Source organism: Gambusia affinis, linkage group LG06, assembly GCF_019740435.1.
Source record: "Gambusia affinis linkage group LG06, SWU_Gaff_1.0, whole genome shotgun sequence".
NCBI classification, from domain to species: Eukaryota; Metazoa; Chordata; class Actinopteri; order Cyprinodontiformes; family Poeciliidae; genus Gambusia; species Gambusia affinis.
Window position 1 is genome coordinate 29,053,645 of NC_057873.1, and position 14,888 is coordinate 29,068,532.

The window sequence follows — 14,888 nt, forward strand, 5'->3', positions numbered from 1 at the left end:
TTTTATCAGACTGGATCTATCGTTAAAGGCATTTTCATGCATCCCTGTGTTGCATCTTCTTATGACTGCTATATATTTGTTCCAGTAGAAATGGACGATATGGTGAAAAGATATAATTTCAGATATATTTGTTTTCTTTACATGTTTAGAAAATACTCAGTATTAATTTGACTTTAGTTCTGTTTTGCTCTGATTAAAGACATTTAAGATATAAAGGTATAAACATCAGAGAGATGTTGGGGGAGGAAACTGTTTCTGTGGTGACTGGTTTATGCAAGTAGCACCCGGTAGCACATTTCTGAAGGGAAAAGTGCTAACAGCTAGTGTTCAGGATGTGTGGGATCTGCAGAGATGTTAGCTCCTCCTTTCCTGACCCAGGCCTATAGACGTCCTGGATGGAGGGAAGGTTAATCCTGATGTGTATACACAGTTATTTGACAGTACATATTGTTCTGACTCTACTCTCACAGAGATGAAGCCAAGATGGGGCTGTTAGCCGGCCGCTAACTTGTAAAGCTGTATATTAGCACTGTGGCTCAGTGGGTTGAGTAGTCATCTTGCAATTGGAAAGTTGTGGGTTTGACTTCATCTTCCTCCTGCCATATGTGCCCCTATGGAAGGCAGCCCATGATTTCTACTGATCTCCGTATCAGAGTGAATATTTGGACGTGGCTCCTGACTGAAGAGCTTTAAGGTTCTCATTAAGACTAGAGAAGCTCTTCATAACTTCACTTCCTTTACTATTTTATGGTGACTATTTCTTTAATAGTTCACAGGTGTGGATGTCAAAGTTTACTGAGCTTTTTTAAAAATTTCTCATAAACTCCTGGGGGAAAGGATCTAATTTAGTTTTTCTTCCTTTTTCCTTGTTTTTTTCTTTTTCTGATTTTGTTTTCTATTTCAAAATTTTTCTTTCTCTTTTTTTCTTTTTTTCTCTTTGTCTTTTTTTTTTTAACAAACAAGCATAGCTAAGCCTCATGTCTGGTGGTGCTGGCCATGTTACAAGAGCTCGCATTGATCCGTCCGTCTGGGGTTCAGAACACTAAGTGCTTTACATCATATTAGTGTGAAAATACTTTAGCCAAACTGCTAAACCAACATGACACCGACACTGGAGTAAACTGGAAATGGAGTCAGGTGCAGTCACCCACTTCTCAAGTATTTTGGCTTCATTTCTTGTGTTTATAGAACCATCTGAAAATACCCTTTGTTTTGAAAGGGAATCAGTGTTAGAGATTCTGCATCTCTGTTTATTTCTATTTCTATTTTTAATGTGTTGCACTTTGCACAATAAAAATAGCTCCCTGCAACTCTTTTCTCAGTTTCATACTGACTCTTGAGTCACTTTGTGATGCTTTGATGACGGCCTTCATTTGAAGCCTTGGACTCCTGACAGTAAAATAAGCCACAAGCATTGAATAAAATAAAATAATAAATAAACAGTGAAACCGTAAGAATAGAAAAAGAAAGTTTAAAATCCAGACTAAAATGTTTTGGACAAAGACTAATTTAAATGTTGTTTTTTCTTAGCATTCCAAACTCAATGCTTTAACATAGTAATCTATATTATAATGGAGAACAAATATAAGTGACTAAATCTCTGTTCATGAAAAACCTGTTCTATTTCCGATAGGGGATTAAAGAAACATGTGTAACAGGCTGCATCACACAAACACAGCGGACATCTTGATGGTGCCTCTTTTTGTATAAAACCCAAAGTTCCATATATCCATGCTCAGCCCATATATAGGTCTCCTGTTTTTACTGGTTTGCTGATAAATAAATGTAACTCTATTAGATAAAATGCTATTCCATGAAAGACGTTCAGGTTTCATGCAGCGTTTACTTTCTGGATGATTTGTCCAGAGAATGTCCTGTTTTCATGCGACTTCAGCCACTTTCTCGTGTCTGTCTAACTGACGCTCCTACAGCTGCCAGACTTTATCCATATAGCCGGCGTCCTGATGTAGAACGAAATGTTTTCCGCTCTCCGGCTCCCCTCGTTGCGCACTGACTCATCCACGCGCTGCGCAGAAGACCTGGAGTTATTTACATGTTCCCGACACATTCGAACCCGAGGCCGACCTCACGCAAAGGAGCGTTTATAACTCGATGGACGGCTGTACACATTTTCTTTTCCTGGAAACACAAATGCAGTCCCCCCTTCCAGAAATAAATGTGTTGAATTTTTTTCTTTTTTTTTTTTCTTGCATCAAAGTATTTGTGCATTTCAAGAAGCACTGTGAGGCTTAGAGTCGTAGTCGGTGGTGTCATGGAAATAACAAGTATGAGAAAACTTCAGCAGAATGTGTTTGACCTGCAGGTGGGAGAGGGTTATCACCAGACATCCTGTCTCCTTATGGGTTTGTTTACCTACAGTGATGGTTACTGTTTTTTTTTTCATTTTGTTCAGAGTTCTTTTTGTGTTTTTGTTAATCTTCGCCTGATCAGCCTCCTCATGTTTTTTTTCAAGGTTTTATTGGCTCTAGTGGCCTTTATTTGATAGTGAATTGGGAGGAAAGTGGGAATGAGAGAAGGGGGAAGACATGCGGCAAAAGTCACCAGGCCAGGAATCGAACCTGCGACAGCCACATTGAGAATTAAGGCCTCCATATGTGGGTTGTACTTAACGCCTGCGCCACCACAGAACACCATCGTGGAGAAAAAGCTGTTTTTTAGTCAACCTGTGTGATTGATCAAATATAAGAGCTGAACTGAGTCACCTGACTGCTCTAACCTTTAAATGTCACTGAATGTTCTGGTACGCATGTAAATGATTTGAGTTGACAATCCTCTTCATTTAATAACTGGTCGTTATATTTAATGGTAGACACAGGACATAAAAGATATAAGATTTAAAATGTTTTACAGATCTCAGCTCTACCTTTGCAGATTTCTGTGAGATAGTCCAACACAAAGTAGTAAAGAATTGTAAAATGGAAGGAAAAGGATGCATTGTTTCCCAAACTTTTTACAAATAAAAATCTTAAAATTTGTGAAGTGCAATACATGTTCCATCTAAAGACTGTTCCATACAGGAGATAACAGGTTAATATTAGGCCTGTCGCAATAATCAATTAATTATATGACAAAATAAAATGAGTTCAATAACTTCCAAACTTCATAATCCATTTTATTTATAGGTTCGGCTGTAAGTAATTTTTATTTTGGTTTTATTTATAGTTTTTGGCTGTTGTGTTTTATGTTGGAGGTTAAAAATATCTTCCAGCTCCAGCGTTGACTGTTCTTCACAAAATGAAAGTTAATTGGGCACTATTGCATTATTGCCACTATCAATATATCACTTGAAATTGGCATCAAAACAGCAATATTATGATTTATTGCAATAATTACAGTGATAACAGGATTATTTGTTATCGTGACAGACCTTCCTAATATTCACTAAAAGAGAGTTTGTGTTTTTTGGATGAATTACTGACAGATTTTTGAAATGAACATGTCATATCTCTGTGTTTTTAGCCCTGCCCTGACTGGTCTCTGTTGTCAAAAAGTATTACAAGTAATATATTAACCACTCATAATATCTCAACAGAACCCCACATTTTAAAACTACCAAACTTTAAAACAGACTTAAAATTTTATTTATTTATTTGCAATGTGCCTTTATTCACTAATTTTGTGAATTGGCGCTATATAAATAAACTGAATTTAAATTGGAGTAAGTTGTTCTGTGAATGTTCAGCAGAAAGTTTAGTTAAAGGAAGAGCTGATGCTCATGCAGTGGTTAGCATGACCCTGCAGCCTGACGTGCTCGCGGCTGTGAGTGGACACAAGAAAATGACTTATAAAGCGTCCAGATATTTCTGTATTCTTCTCATAAAATCCATGTTAAATGTGGACCATGTTCCATCAGTCTAGTTTCAATTAATCAGGTTTATTTGTATAAACACATTTCAGCAAGAAGGCAGTTCAAAGTGCTTTACAACATAAAGCATCTAAATCTATATTTATATCTAACTAGTATTCTTCTGCACAGTGCGGTGTGCGTAACTTAACTTTACATCATGATGCACATAACAACAAAACAACAGGTTTCACTTGTTGACGTGACTAAATGGCGAGCGAGTCGCTGGATCCACTTCTCCTTTTCAGTTCTATTTCAGAGTCTTTGGTCAAAGATTATGTCTTTATTCACTCAGCTGACAGGTAGCGAGGCGTAAATCCTTCTGATCCTGTGCTGACTGTGTGATCGACCGTCTTGTCAAAGTGGTTAAAGACGCCCGACGGGACCTTCCCCTCTGGTACATCAGTACATGCTGTACATCAGTACATGCTGCTGCCGCTGTGAGCTCGCAGGCTGTGGTCAGAACGGCTGCGTGCTGAGGTCACGCATGTGAAGCTGCAACAAACGACTTCTGTCTCCTTTCTCTGGCGTGTCAGGTAGAATTATTTAAAACGTCTACTGCAGGAATGGTCAACATGAACTTATAGACAACCAGAGCAGAAGTTTGAGTTGGATCAGTAGGAGACAGGAAAGTGATGAATAGACCATTTTTAGTCCGTTTACGTTTTCAACCCCTAAACTAAGCGTCTGCTCTCCCCCACACATATTTTCCCCCTGAGAAAATATGTCTCATATTTTATGTCTCCAGTTATGGGATATGTGTATCATACACCCGAACCACTTCTGTACATTTGAATCTTTTTTAGTTAAAATTTAATTGTAAATGTGATAAATTGCTGATAGGTATGAAGGCATTGTGGGGGGGTTAAGGGGGGGTCGTTCTAATTCATGTTTTTTACAGCCTTTTCTTTTGATGGCTGCAGCGCCAGGATAGAAACAACCCACTATGGTAGCCTATGCTTTCCTACTCAATTCTGCTCGATTCTCATTTCCATTCAGTTTCCTGTCTCGGATTTCTCCCACTGAACTTGATTTCCTCAATGGAATTTAATTTCTACCGGACCAATCAGTGAACACAAAGTGATGTGAACGATAACGTGGATTTTTTTGCTCTGTTTTAGGACTGTAGTCTGCCTGTAGTTTTAGCAGCAGCAGAGGAAGCAAACGAAGTTGTTCTGTCTGTGTTGGCCACGCCTCTAGAGACTGAATCAACAGTTGCCTCTGTATGAACCGCAGCGCAGAATGGCTGGTTTTTACCAGGCGAGTACGGCATGTCGTTCTGGTTCTGGAAAACTGGTGGTTCTACTGTTGCAATTAATATTTTGAGGGAAAGAAAACAGAACCTTAAAAAAATGTAGTTGTTTTGTACATGCCATTTGCAAAGTCAACTTTCAATTCTGAAAAGACATTTATTAATAGCAGCATGCATATTATTCTGACAATTAATCAGATAAAAGAACTGGCACATTCTGCAGATTTTTTTTATTCAACCATTTAAACTCATTCTATACAATTTTAGAAATACATTTAGAAAATACAAGCAAAGAAATATATTGATTTCTTTTTGAAATAAGAAAATCAACATTTCACTGGCTAAACGTAATAATTGTATTCCTTTAGTGAACGCTTGATAATTTGTAGTAAAGGTTGAATCTGAAGTTAAAAAATATTTCTAACATCAACAACTGAAAAGTTCAGTTCTCTCTGCTTGACTTAACATCAGCAAGGTGTGCTGATCTGTTGGTTAATGGTTTTGATTAATCAATTATTAATTTGATATCAAAAGGTTTCCTTATAGATTTTCTTTCCAGCTGGGTGGAGTTGATGAAATCTAGGTAGAACAGATTCCTCTTAAATTCAAAACGTTTAGATTTTTTGTTGTTTTGGCTTAATTACTGTTCTGAATATGCAGATTGTTTTTTTAATAATTGACCTTTCTTTTTGAGTGTGTATGCTCCAGTTAATGATTATTTGATGACTAAATTAGTTCTTTCAGTAATCAAGTCATCATGATTAATCTGATTAATCAGTTCTGCCCAATATTTAGACATTATTCAGAAATGTTTACAACAAAAAACATTTTAAGTTTACTGAAGTTAAAAAAGATCTGATTTTACAACTTATTATATTTATTATATAATATGTCAAATAATATAATAATGATTATATTATATTTCTGTATTTTTATAAGAGCTGACGAACAATGGAGCCAAAGCATATTTGTTAGTGTTTTTCTTTTAAATGCTTTCAAGAAGTCACTAATTAAACATGTAAAGTCCAAAGGAGTTTAACAGTCTTTGGGTTTTCGTCATTGATCAGCAGCACACAGTTCCGCTCCCCGCGCCTCTGCCCCCCTGAGGTCGACACCGGCCGCCCCCCCCCAGCTCGGCTTAATGAGATGCTGATGAATCAGTTCCGCTGCTCCTCCTCATCCTCATCAGCCAGACCTGAGGCGGATGAGTAAATCACTCCTCAGTCAACTCCACTTCATTCACGCCCCGTTTTATATATCTGGTGATGCATCACCAGTTCCACGGCGGTGGGGGAGGGAAGGGACGTGAAACATGAAATAGTGACACAGACAGCAGAAACTGAGCGTGTTCTTTGTGTTTGCTCATCCTTCCTATCAGTCGACGCTAAGAGTCGCCCTCTTCTGCTCTCGGGGTCTTTACCAGGAACCGACACTTCCTCTGACTCGTGATCCAGATTCTTCTGCCCACACTGGCTTTCTCAATTCCTCCCGTGACATAAACGCTCTCTTACTCAGCGATGCGTGCCGGCCTTCCAGAACACACAGGGGGCAGTGGAAACAGTGATCTCCTTTCTTAATAGTTTTATCTCAATGTGGGCAGGTTTAGCTGGAAAATAAATCAGACATTCAGTTTTCCTTCCACTGAGTGGAAGGTAAACTGATGAAACCACTGATTCTGTGGACCTCATGCAAATGTTTGTGTGACACGCTAATTCAGAGGAAGTAGGGCTGACACAATTATTCAGATTAATCGTGATGAATCGATTATTGAAATAATTGTGAACTAATTTAGTCATTGAGTAACTGTCAGCTGAAGTATATACAGGCTTGAAAATGGCCTTTGCAGACAAAAAATAATTTTTTGTTTGTTCTACCCCAAACTCCTCGCGTGGCGGTTTGAGCTTCACCTGTTTTAGATTCTGTAAAAAGAAAATCTAAAAAAAGCACCTTTCACTATCCAGTTATTAATTCATCAAACTTCTGGGAACTTTGCAGCTGACAGCCATCTTGGTAGGTGTCCGTAACCAATTGTCATGATGGTGGCAATGGAGTTGCTATGACAACAGTAAACGAGCCACATTCTCTGTCTCATACGGGTCGATCCTGACAGCAGCGATTTCGTTGCTGAATCTTTGTCTTGCACATTGATCAAGAGAACATCCACAGTGCTTCTTTACTTTGCACTGCGCTTGCCTACCAAGATGGCGGTTTTTATGTATTTTTAAAATTGTACAAAATAGGCTTAAGTAGTTAAAAGAAAAATCAGCAGAATGTGAAAGTTTTGTAGACAATTAATTGACTGTCTGAATAAGCGGCAAAATAATTGATTAATGAATTGTTCGTTAGGTGCTGCCCTGTTGAAGCCTAAATGTGCGTTTTTGTGTTCACACAGCAATAAAGACTAAAATAAAAACACGTTCAGTAACGATGTGGAGTCAGAAGTGTCAGAGCTGGGTTTACCACTGCAGTGGTCATCACATTCAAATCAAGTACAACAGGAGCAGAAATGACTTTAAAACCACTAAAAGTGTCCATCGCTCTATACTTCACATTTACCGTGTTAAATAGTCTGACAGAGACAGTGGGAGGTTTTCTCAGGCAGAACAACACGTAGAGCAGCTCTTCTCCTCCCCGCCTGCTGCGTTTCTTGCTTCAAGACGAGGAAAACATCCAAGTTTTACCGTGAGAAGAAGACAGAGTTGGATTTTAGTATTATTGTTTATGTCTATTTGGATAAAATATTTAGAAACAAACTGAATGGAATCTTCTAGAGTTAGCATGTATGATGATGACAGTAGATGGACACATGCTTCTGAGTTAAGTAGATAGTTTATTATTAGCAGGGTAGGCTTGATAATTATCCTTTAAAACAACCTGATGTTAATGTTTGAGAAGAATTGAAGATTTAGTAAAATGTAGTATTACCACTACAACAAGTTAGAATTTCAGCTTTGATCTTATAAGTGATGTAAAATGTATGAATACCTGAAATACTTTTCCACCCTCTCCCATTTTCTATATATAACATTCTTAGAGCTAGATTACATTAGTAATATAGTAGCAATAAAATACATAGCTAACAACAGCAGGGTTAGCAGGGATGTTTTTTGTCCTTAAAAACAAACCAGTCTTAAAACAAGCATCTTCAGAACACCAGTAAACCAAGTGAATTTAATCATATTGGACAGGGGAGATAATGGTAAATATATAAATATGTATTAGGCTGCATCTATTGCAGTTATTTGGTCAACTACCGATTACTGACCTTTAAAAAGCCTGACCTTCCAATTCCAATTTTGGCCGATATCAGTATTTTTTGTCTGAAATATCATTAAATATAGCAAGAAAGCTGCTGAGTTGGCTGAGTGAGGTTATTGCTGTCAACTAATGCTGACAGTCATGTGCAGAAATGACCCCTGGGCACCACACACAATCCCAAAATACTGAAAGTCACGGTTCTGAAGTGAGCTTAAGATGTGAATGCAGATGTTTGAAACAAGACTTTACAGGAAACATAGTTGATTATTCTGAGTCAAACAATAGCTGAATTTCCATTTGCTTCACCTCAACCAGGCACACAGGAAAGGCTGAATATTTCACCAGCCTGCCTTTTTCCCCTCACTCCGTTTTTACCCAATTCCCACAGCATCCCGCTCGGTGAGCGGCTTTGAACCCTTCCCAGCTTGTTTCTCTTTCTTGGATCTGTTTCCAAGGTCACACTTTCCTCCCAGTTGCCAGTCCTCGGCTCTTCTCTTTTTAATTCTCCATCTGTTCCCAGAAGCTCCTCAGAAGTTCAGCAGCGCTGAGACGTTTCGCAGCTGATCTCCCTCTCTGCTTCCCCTGCGCCTGCCTCTGAAACCTGCCGTGGTCACGCTGTTTATCCGTGATCTCTGCTGTGTTCTCTTCCAGCCTGAAGTCTCTGGTGTCAACTGGAGGTCGGAGTGTACAGGCAGCATGTGACTGGTGAGTTTAAACACGTGTTTACGTTTATCAATCCTTCGCTAGACCGCTAACTGTGGGCACAGCACAAAACACATACTCAACACAAGTCAAGGTGTGAGGAAGCTGAGTGTTGTGGCGCCCTCTGGTGTTGTTTTGTGCTGCATTACATCTGAACATTTCAATAATGAATGTTGAAATAAATAATTGAAGATATCGATTCATTCCGACATTTACCATCAGCTTAAACTGATGAACTGAGAGGGAAAAATAGATACATCTCTCAGTTATTAATGACAAGCTAATCTACGAAGCTGCATTAGTTCTACAGGTGAATTATTTACGAGAGAAGAGATGCTGCATAAATGGCTGTCAGTTGTGATTTTAACTCCATGATGTCAACAAAACATGTCAGGCTTGCAGAAGAGTGAAAGTAGAAAACGTGTGAATGACGACGCTCTTGGCGACATGACGACAAACATTCCCCCACAGTGAAACAAAGACATGGCAGCATCATGCTGTGGAGATGCTTTTCTTTAGCATGAACGGGGAAACTGGGAGGATGTGCAGGACTGGGTGGTGCTCAGACTAAACCTGCAGGAGACTCAAAAAGACTTGAAACTGGGTGGAGGTGCACCTTCCACCCTGGACATACGGCCAGAGCTGATTGGATTAGAGCAAATTCTCTGTTCCCATGTTCTCTCTGGAGCCCCAAAGCTTTCAAAAGGGCTTTGTAACCCATTTCCAATTTGATACAATTCAGCTTCAATTTCTCTTGGTCTTGACATGATGAAACTATGAACTGTTGTCAGGCAGGTTCTGTTTAAAAAGTGGGACGTGTCACAGGTGATTTCTCAAAGGGCGCTGTTAAAACGGGAGAATTCTGTAAGGCATTAATGTTTATTATAATGTTTATTGTAATCTCATCATGTCTTTGTTAGAAAAAACTGTTGAGAACCACATATCATCATCTTCCATCTACTCACATTCATGCACTAGTTTACCGTATATGAGAGCAGAAATCTGTCCCCACCAGGCTGTTCTCCCATGTGGACGACCCGTTCCTGGACGACCCCCTGCCCAGGGAGTTCGTTCTCTACCTGCGACCCAGCGGGCCGCTCCAGAACCAGCTCTCACACTTCTGGCAGCAGAGCCGGGTCACCTGCGGCAAAAACAAGGCCCACAATATTTTTCCACACATCACTCTCTGTCAGTTCTTCATGGTGAGCTGAAACCAGCCGTGTTCAGTCCGTCCCACCACAGGACCGGCCCTCTGACTGCTCTCTTCCTCCCAGTGCGCCGACTCCAAAGTGGAAGCCCTGTGTGAGGCCCTGCAGACCACCGTGCAGCAGTGGAGGGGCCGCTTCCCCCGCCCGCTGCCTCTGGAGCTCTACACGTCGTCCAACTTCATCGGGCTGTTTGTGGAGGAGCAGGTGGCTGACGTCCTCAGGCAGTTCGCAGCCGACTTCGCCACAGAGGCCGTCAGGAAGACAGGTAGGGATACAGTGATGTCACTACGCTGGTTTTAGGGGGGCTGGTGCGCCCCCTAAAATATTCTCAACTGCAGAAACAACCAGTCAGAGCCAGGAGGTGGGGCTTACCACTGCCAGTGTACACACTCCTCAGACCATCCCCCTTCCTCCCTGCTCAGCTGCAGCTAGTTCACCACTAGCCATAAATGCTAATGCCAGGCAGCATTAGCATTCTACCTAGCATTAACATTCATAAAAACAATTTGGTGGTGTTTTGTTCGTATGGTTTTTTTGTTTTTGTGTTTTGTTTTTGTACAAATTCAATGCAATGTGCTAATTTTTTTTTTTAAATCATTTTTAGCTTTACTTCATATCACAATAGTGTGGAAGATCTGGGTAAAATATGGCTAGAACTTCTTTGTTTCTGTTGCTGTTTGAGAAATGTCATACTTTCCCTCCCCGTATTGGAAAGTATGACTCTGTCAGTTCTTCATGGTGAGCTGAAGATTCTGATTCAAAACCTAGTGATGCCCCTGGTGGGCAAACACGGTTTGATGGTAGGTAACTTGTAATGTATGCTGGGATTTGTCTGGTCTAGACAAATCCCAGAGGCTGACAGTAGACAGTAGAATGACCACCAATCCCCTGTCTCCTCCAGAGGTCAAAGTGGAGCCTCACAAGAAGCAGCTCCACCTGACGCTGGCCTACAACTTCCCCAGTGATCACCTCTCCTCTCTGGAGAAGCTGGCCAAGGGCATCGAGGTGAAGCTGGGCTGTGATTGGCTGGCTGTCCTGTTCTCCAGGGACATTCGTTTTGCTAACCATGAGGTAGCTCACACTCTGAAAAAAACAAAAAAAAACAATGCTTCCCATGTAGGACCGGGCGATACGGCTTACAAATAAAATCTACAATTTTTTAAAACCAAATCCTGTTTTGAATTAATTGTTTTCTTCTCAGTTTATTTTCAAAAAAAAAAAAAAAATTACAAAAATATTTTCAAAAATGGTTTTTATTTTAATCATCACTTCTGTGAGTTGGGTCAGGGCCACACTTAGAGAATTTTTTTGTTTAATTACAAACATCCAATCTTAGTCTTAAACTAAAGGAGTTAATTGGTTGAAAACAAATCCATATATTTCCATAAATTAAATCATCAAATCGATTTATCGCCCAGCCCTAATTCCATTTCAGACATAATGTTCAAACCCTGATCACCTCACAGTCTTGGTGTTCAGACGTGTGACCGTCACGCCTCTGCATGTGCCTGCAGACGCTGAGGGTCATGTACCCCTACACGCCCCAGAACGATGACGAACTGGAGCTGGTTCCTGGGGATTTCATCTTCACCTCCTCCATGGACCAGACCAGCACCAGCGAGGGCTGGGTCCACGGAACCTCGCTGGCCACCAGCCTGTCTGGACTCCTGCCGGAGAACTACGTGAGCCAGGCCGACGAGTCTGACACCTGGGTGTTTCATGGGTGAGGAGCGGGATGACATTCATAAGTCAGACAGATAAAAGTGCATGAGGGAACAGCAGCTGCAGTTCTCTGGAGGATCACTGATTACCCATTTGAAAAAAACAACACAACAACTTTTGACCGATTTATTTTCACTGAAAATTCCAAAGTAACAACGTCCACAGGAGTTGAAATGAAATGAAATAAAATTTCAATTCTTCAGATTCATTGCCTCACAAACTGCTGGTAAAGAGTTTTCCTGCCAACACTCATCACAGTTTTCATTAACTCTCTGAAGAATCTACCCTCCTGGGTTAATCTAACCTCACTGCAATATTATTTTTTGCGGTTCAAAAATGATGCAGCTGATTAATTAGCTGTCTTGTCTTTCTTCTCTCCACAGCTCCCACTCCTTCTTCAGCTGTGGACCCGGTGATAAAGCTGGTAAGGATAAAGGAATGTTTGACGGCCTGCTGGACAGCCGACGTCCCGACAGCACCAGTCCTGGAGACTCGCCTGCCCTCAGTGTGATCTGCCACCCTATGCAGGTACTGGAGGTCTTTAAAAAGTCCCACTGAGAGATTATTTCACTTATTTTTCTCATAAGTAGATGGAATGGAAATAGTAGATTTTGGGGGTTTTTTTATACCCATATTAAGGAATTATTGACTCAAAACAAACTTCTATAAAAGATAAGTTTGGTCTTATTGTTAGTGGACTACCATATTTACACTAGAAATGAGAACAAAAATACTTGGAAAGATTTAGTGTTTTTTCTGTGGTTCATGAAATGAGAAGCTTCTTGTTGCGTTGAAAGAAAACCGCCCAGCGTTAACTCACCTACAGGAGGCTCATACCTGCTTGTGCAGTGAAATCCAGTTTGTGTTTTGTGTGTTTTGTGTGTTTTGTGTAACTCTCAGTTCAAAGCGTTTCTGCTACCGTGCCGCTTTCTGACTGCATCATTTCTGGGCCTGTTTCCCTGCAGCAGGTCCTGCGGTTCAGTGGCAGCCACACTCGGCAGCCCAAGCGGACGGTGTTTGTGTGTCGACACGGTGAGAGGATGGACGTGGTGTTTGGGAAACACTGGCTCACTCTCTGCTCGGACAGCAAAGGTGAAACTTTAAACTCGGCCAGGTCTGACTTTACACCAGAGGTAAAGACCAAACGCATGTTGTCGCTCTGCAGGTCGATACGTACGCTCCAACCTCAACATGCCTCCCAGCCTGCCTCTGTGGGGGGAACAGAGAGACTACGACATGGACGCCCCCATCACTGTGTTTGGGTCCACTCAGGCCCGATTAGTGGGTACGTCAGTGAAAGAGTGGTCAGCAGTGTGGCTTTTGGAAACATATCCAAGGTAACCGTGTGCTGCCTTCTCAGGCGAGGCCCTGTTGGAGAGCAACGCGATGGTAGACTTTGTGTACTGCTCTCCGTCACTGCGCTGTGTTCAGACTGCACAGAACATCTTGAAAGGTGAGCCGGTTCTGCTCGGGAGTCGGTTCCGACGGCCCACCTGTCCTCCCTGACCGCCGGGTGTTTGTGTGAGCAGGCCTGCAGCAGGACGGGAAGCTGAAGGTGCGCGTGGAGCCGGGTCTTTTCGAGTGGACGAAGTGGGTGTCAGGGAACTCCATGCCAGCGTGGATCCCCCCCACTGAGCTGGCTGCTGCCAACTTCAGCGTAGACACAGCTTACAGGTGAGGGAGATGTCCGTTTCCATGACAACACTTCACATTTAAAGCCTAAAACCCCCCCCTGTTCCAAACGGAGGAGTTAAAGTTTCCTGGAGGTGAACAGACAGACGGGTGCATCCTGGTCAGACTCCTGGTCCAACACTGGAGGTTTTGTAGCAGAAGTTAGGAGTCGGTTTGTGCTCTACAGAACCTAGCTAACCCCAGTCCTGTTTAGTTGGCTTTAATTAAACTCTAGTAGATGTTTTTGGGTTTTTTTGGTGTGGGGGGTCTGGTGGGTTTGGGGAAGTGTGAATGTGGAATCAAACTCTGAAGCAGAACACAAGAGGGAACTTTGGTTCGCCTACAAACTCTTGTAACACACACCAGTTCACACAAACCCCCTGCTGCCTGTTGAGACCCTCCATTGTTTTCTCACCCCAGATGATGAGTAACATTTAGGAATTGTTAATTGTAAATTGTTGCTCGTTGAAGCAGACATAAAAAGTCGATCTTCTCTCTCCTGAAAGTTGCCTGGCGTCATCCTGTCTGTCTCTGCTCAGGCCTCTGATCCCGGCCAGCAAGCTGACCGTGTCCGAGTCCTACGAGAACTACATGAGCCGCAGCTACCAAGTCACCAAAGACATCCTGTCAGACTGCAAAAACACAGGTAGCCCGAGCTCCTCCGCTGCCGTCGTTGTCGGCGCTCATACGTCGGCGCTGCGCTGACGCATCGTGTTTGGCTTTCCGCTCTGCGTAGGAAACAACGTGCTGATCGTAGCCCACGCGTCTTCCCTGGAGGCCTGCACACGGCAGCTGCAGGGCCGCAGCCCCCAGAACGCCAAGGACTTCATCCAAGTCGTACGAAAGGTCCGTCTGCTCCGCGTGGTTTTGGTTCCCACAGCACATGGCTCCTCTCTGCTGCATGACGACACAGGGCTTTTCAAAGGGAAGAAGATGAGAGACAGAAATGGAATCCAATGAATTCATAAATCATACTTTTTTCTTTTTTTTAAGAAATGCAATCTTTTTTCAATCATTATAAAATAGAAGTTAAAATAACTTAAATAGATGGAAGATAGATCAAGCCTTTATCACCCCACAGAGGAAAAATTAGTTAAACTTCTAGTTAACCAGCAGCCATGCATCCACAGAATCCACAGAAATGAATCATTTTAACTCCATAATCATTTTTGTTTGTTTTAAAATGATAAAATCCTGGTTTACAGCCACT

The 14,888-nt window shown here is 41.7% G+C and overlaps 1 protein-coding gene across 2 annotated transcripts in view; it reads left to right on the forward strand.

Annotated features, from left to right (window-relative positions):
* ubash3bb (ubiquitin associated and SH3 domain containing Bb) overlaps nt 1-14,888 on the forward strand; it is a 44,410-nt gene that overhangs the window by 25,028 nt on the left and 4,494 nt on the right. Inside the window, exons 2-13 of one of the 2 annotated variants that reach the window (XM_044118500.1) lie at nt 9,027-9,080; nt 10,093-10,279; nt 10,352-10,550; nt 11,187-11,356; nt 11,800-12,008; nt 12,391-12,535; nt 12,976-13,099; nt 13,173-13,292; nt 13,368-13,460; nt 13,537-13,681; nt 14,218-14,324; nt 14,415-14,524. In XM_044118500.1, the coding sequence (XP_043974435.1) occupies nt 9,027-9,080; nt 10,093-10,279; nt 10,352-10,550; nt 11,187-11,356; nt 11,800-12,008; nt 12,391-12,535; nt 12,976-13,099; nt 13,173-13,292; nt 13,368-13,460; nt 13,537-13,681; nt 14,218-14,324; nt 14,415-14,524 (1,663 nt within the window). Of the gene's footprint in view, nt 1-9,026; nt 9,081-10,092; nt 10,280-10,351; nt 10,551-11,186; nt 11,357-11,799; nt 12,009-12,390; nt 12,536-12,972; nt 13,100-13,172; nt 13,293-13,367; nt 13,461-13,536; nt 13,682-14,217; nt 14,325-14,414; nt 14,525-14,888 lie in introns of both variants that reach the window. The other variant, XM_044118498.1, reaches the window with a different exon arrangement.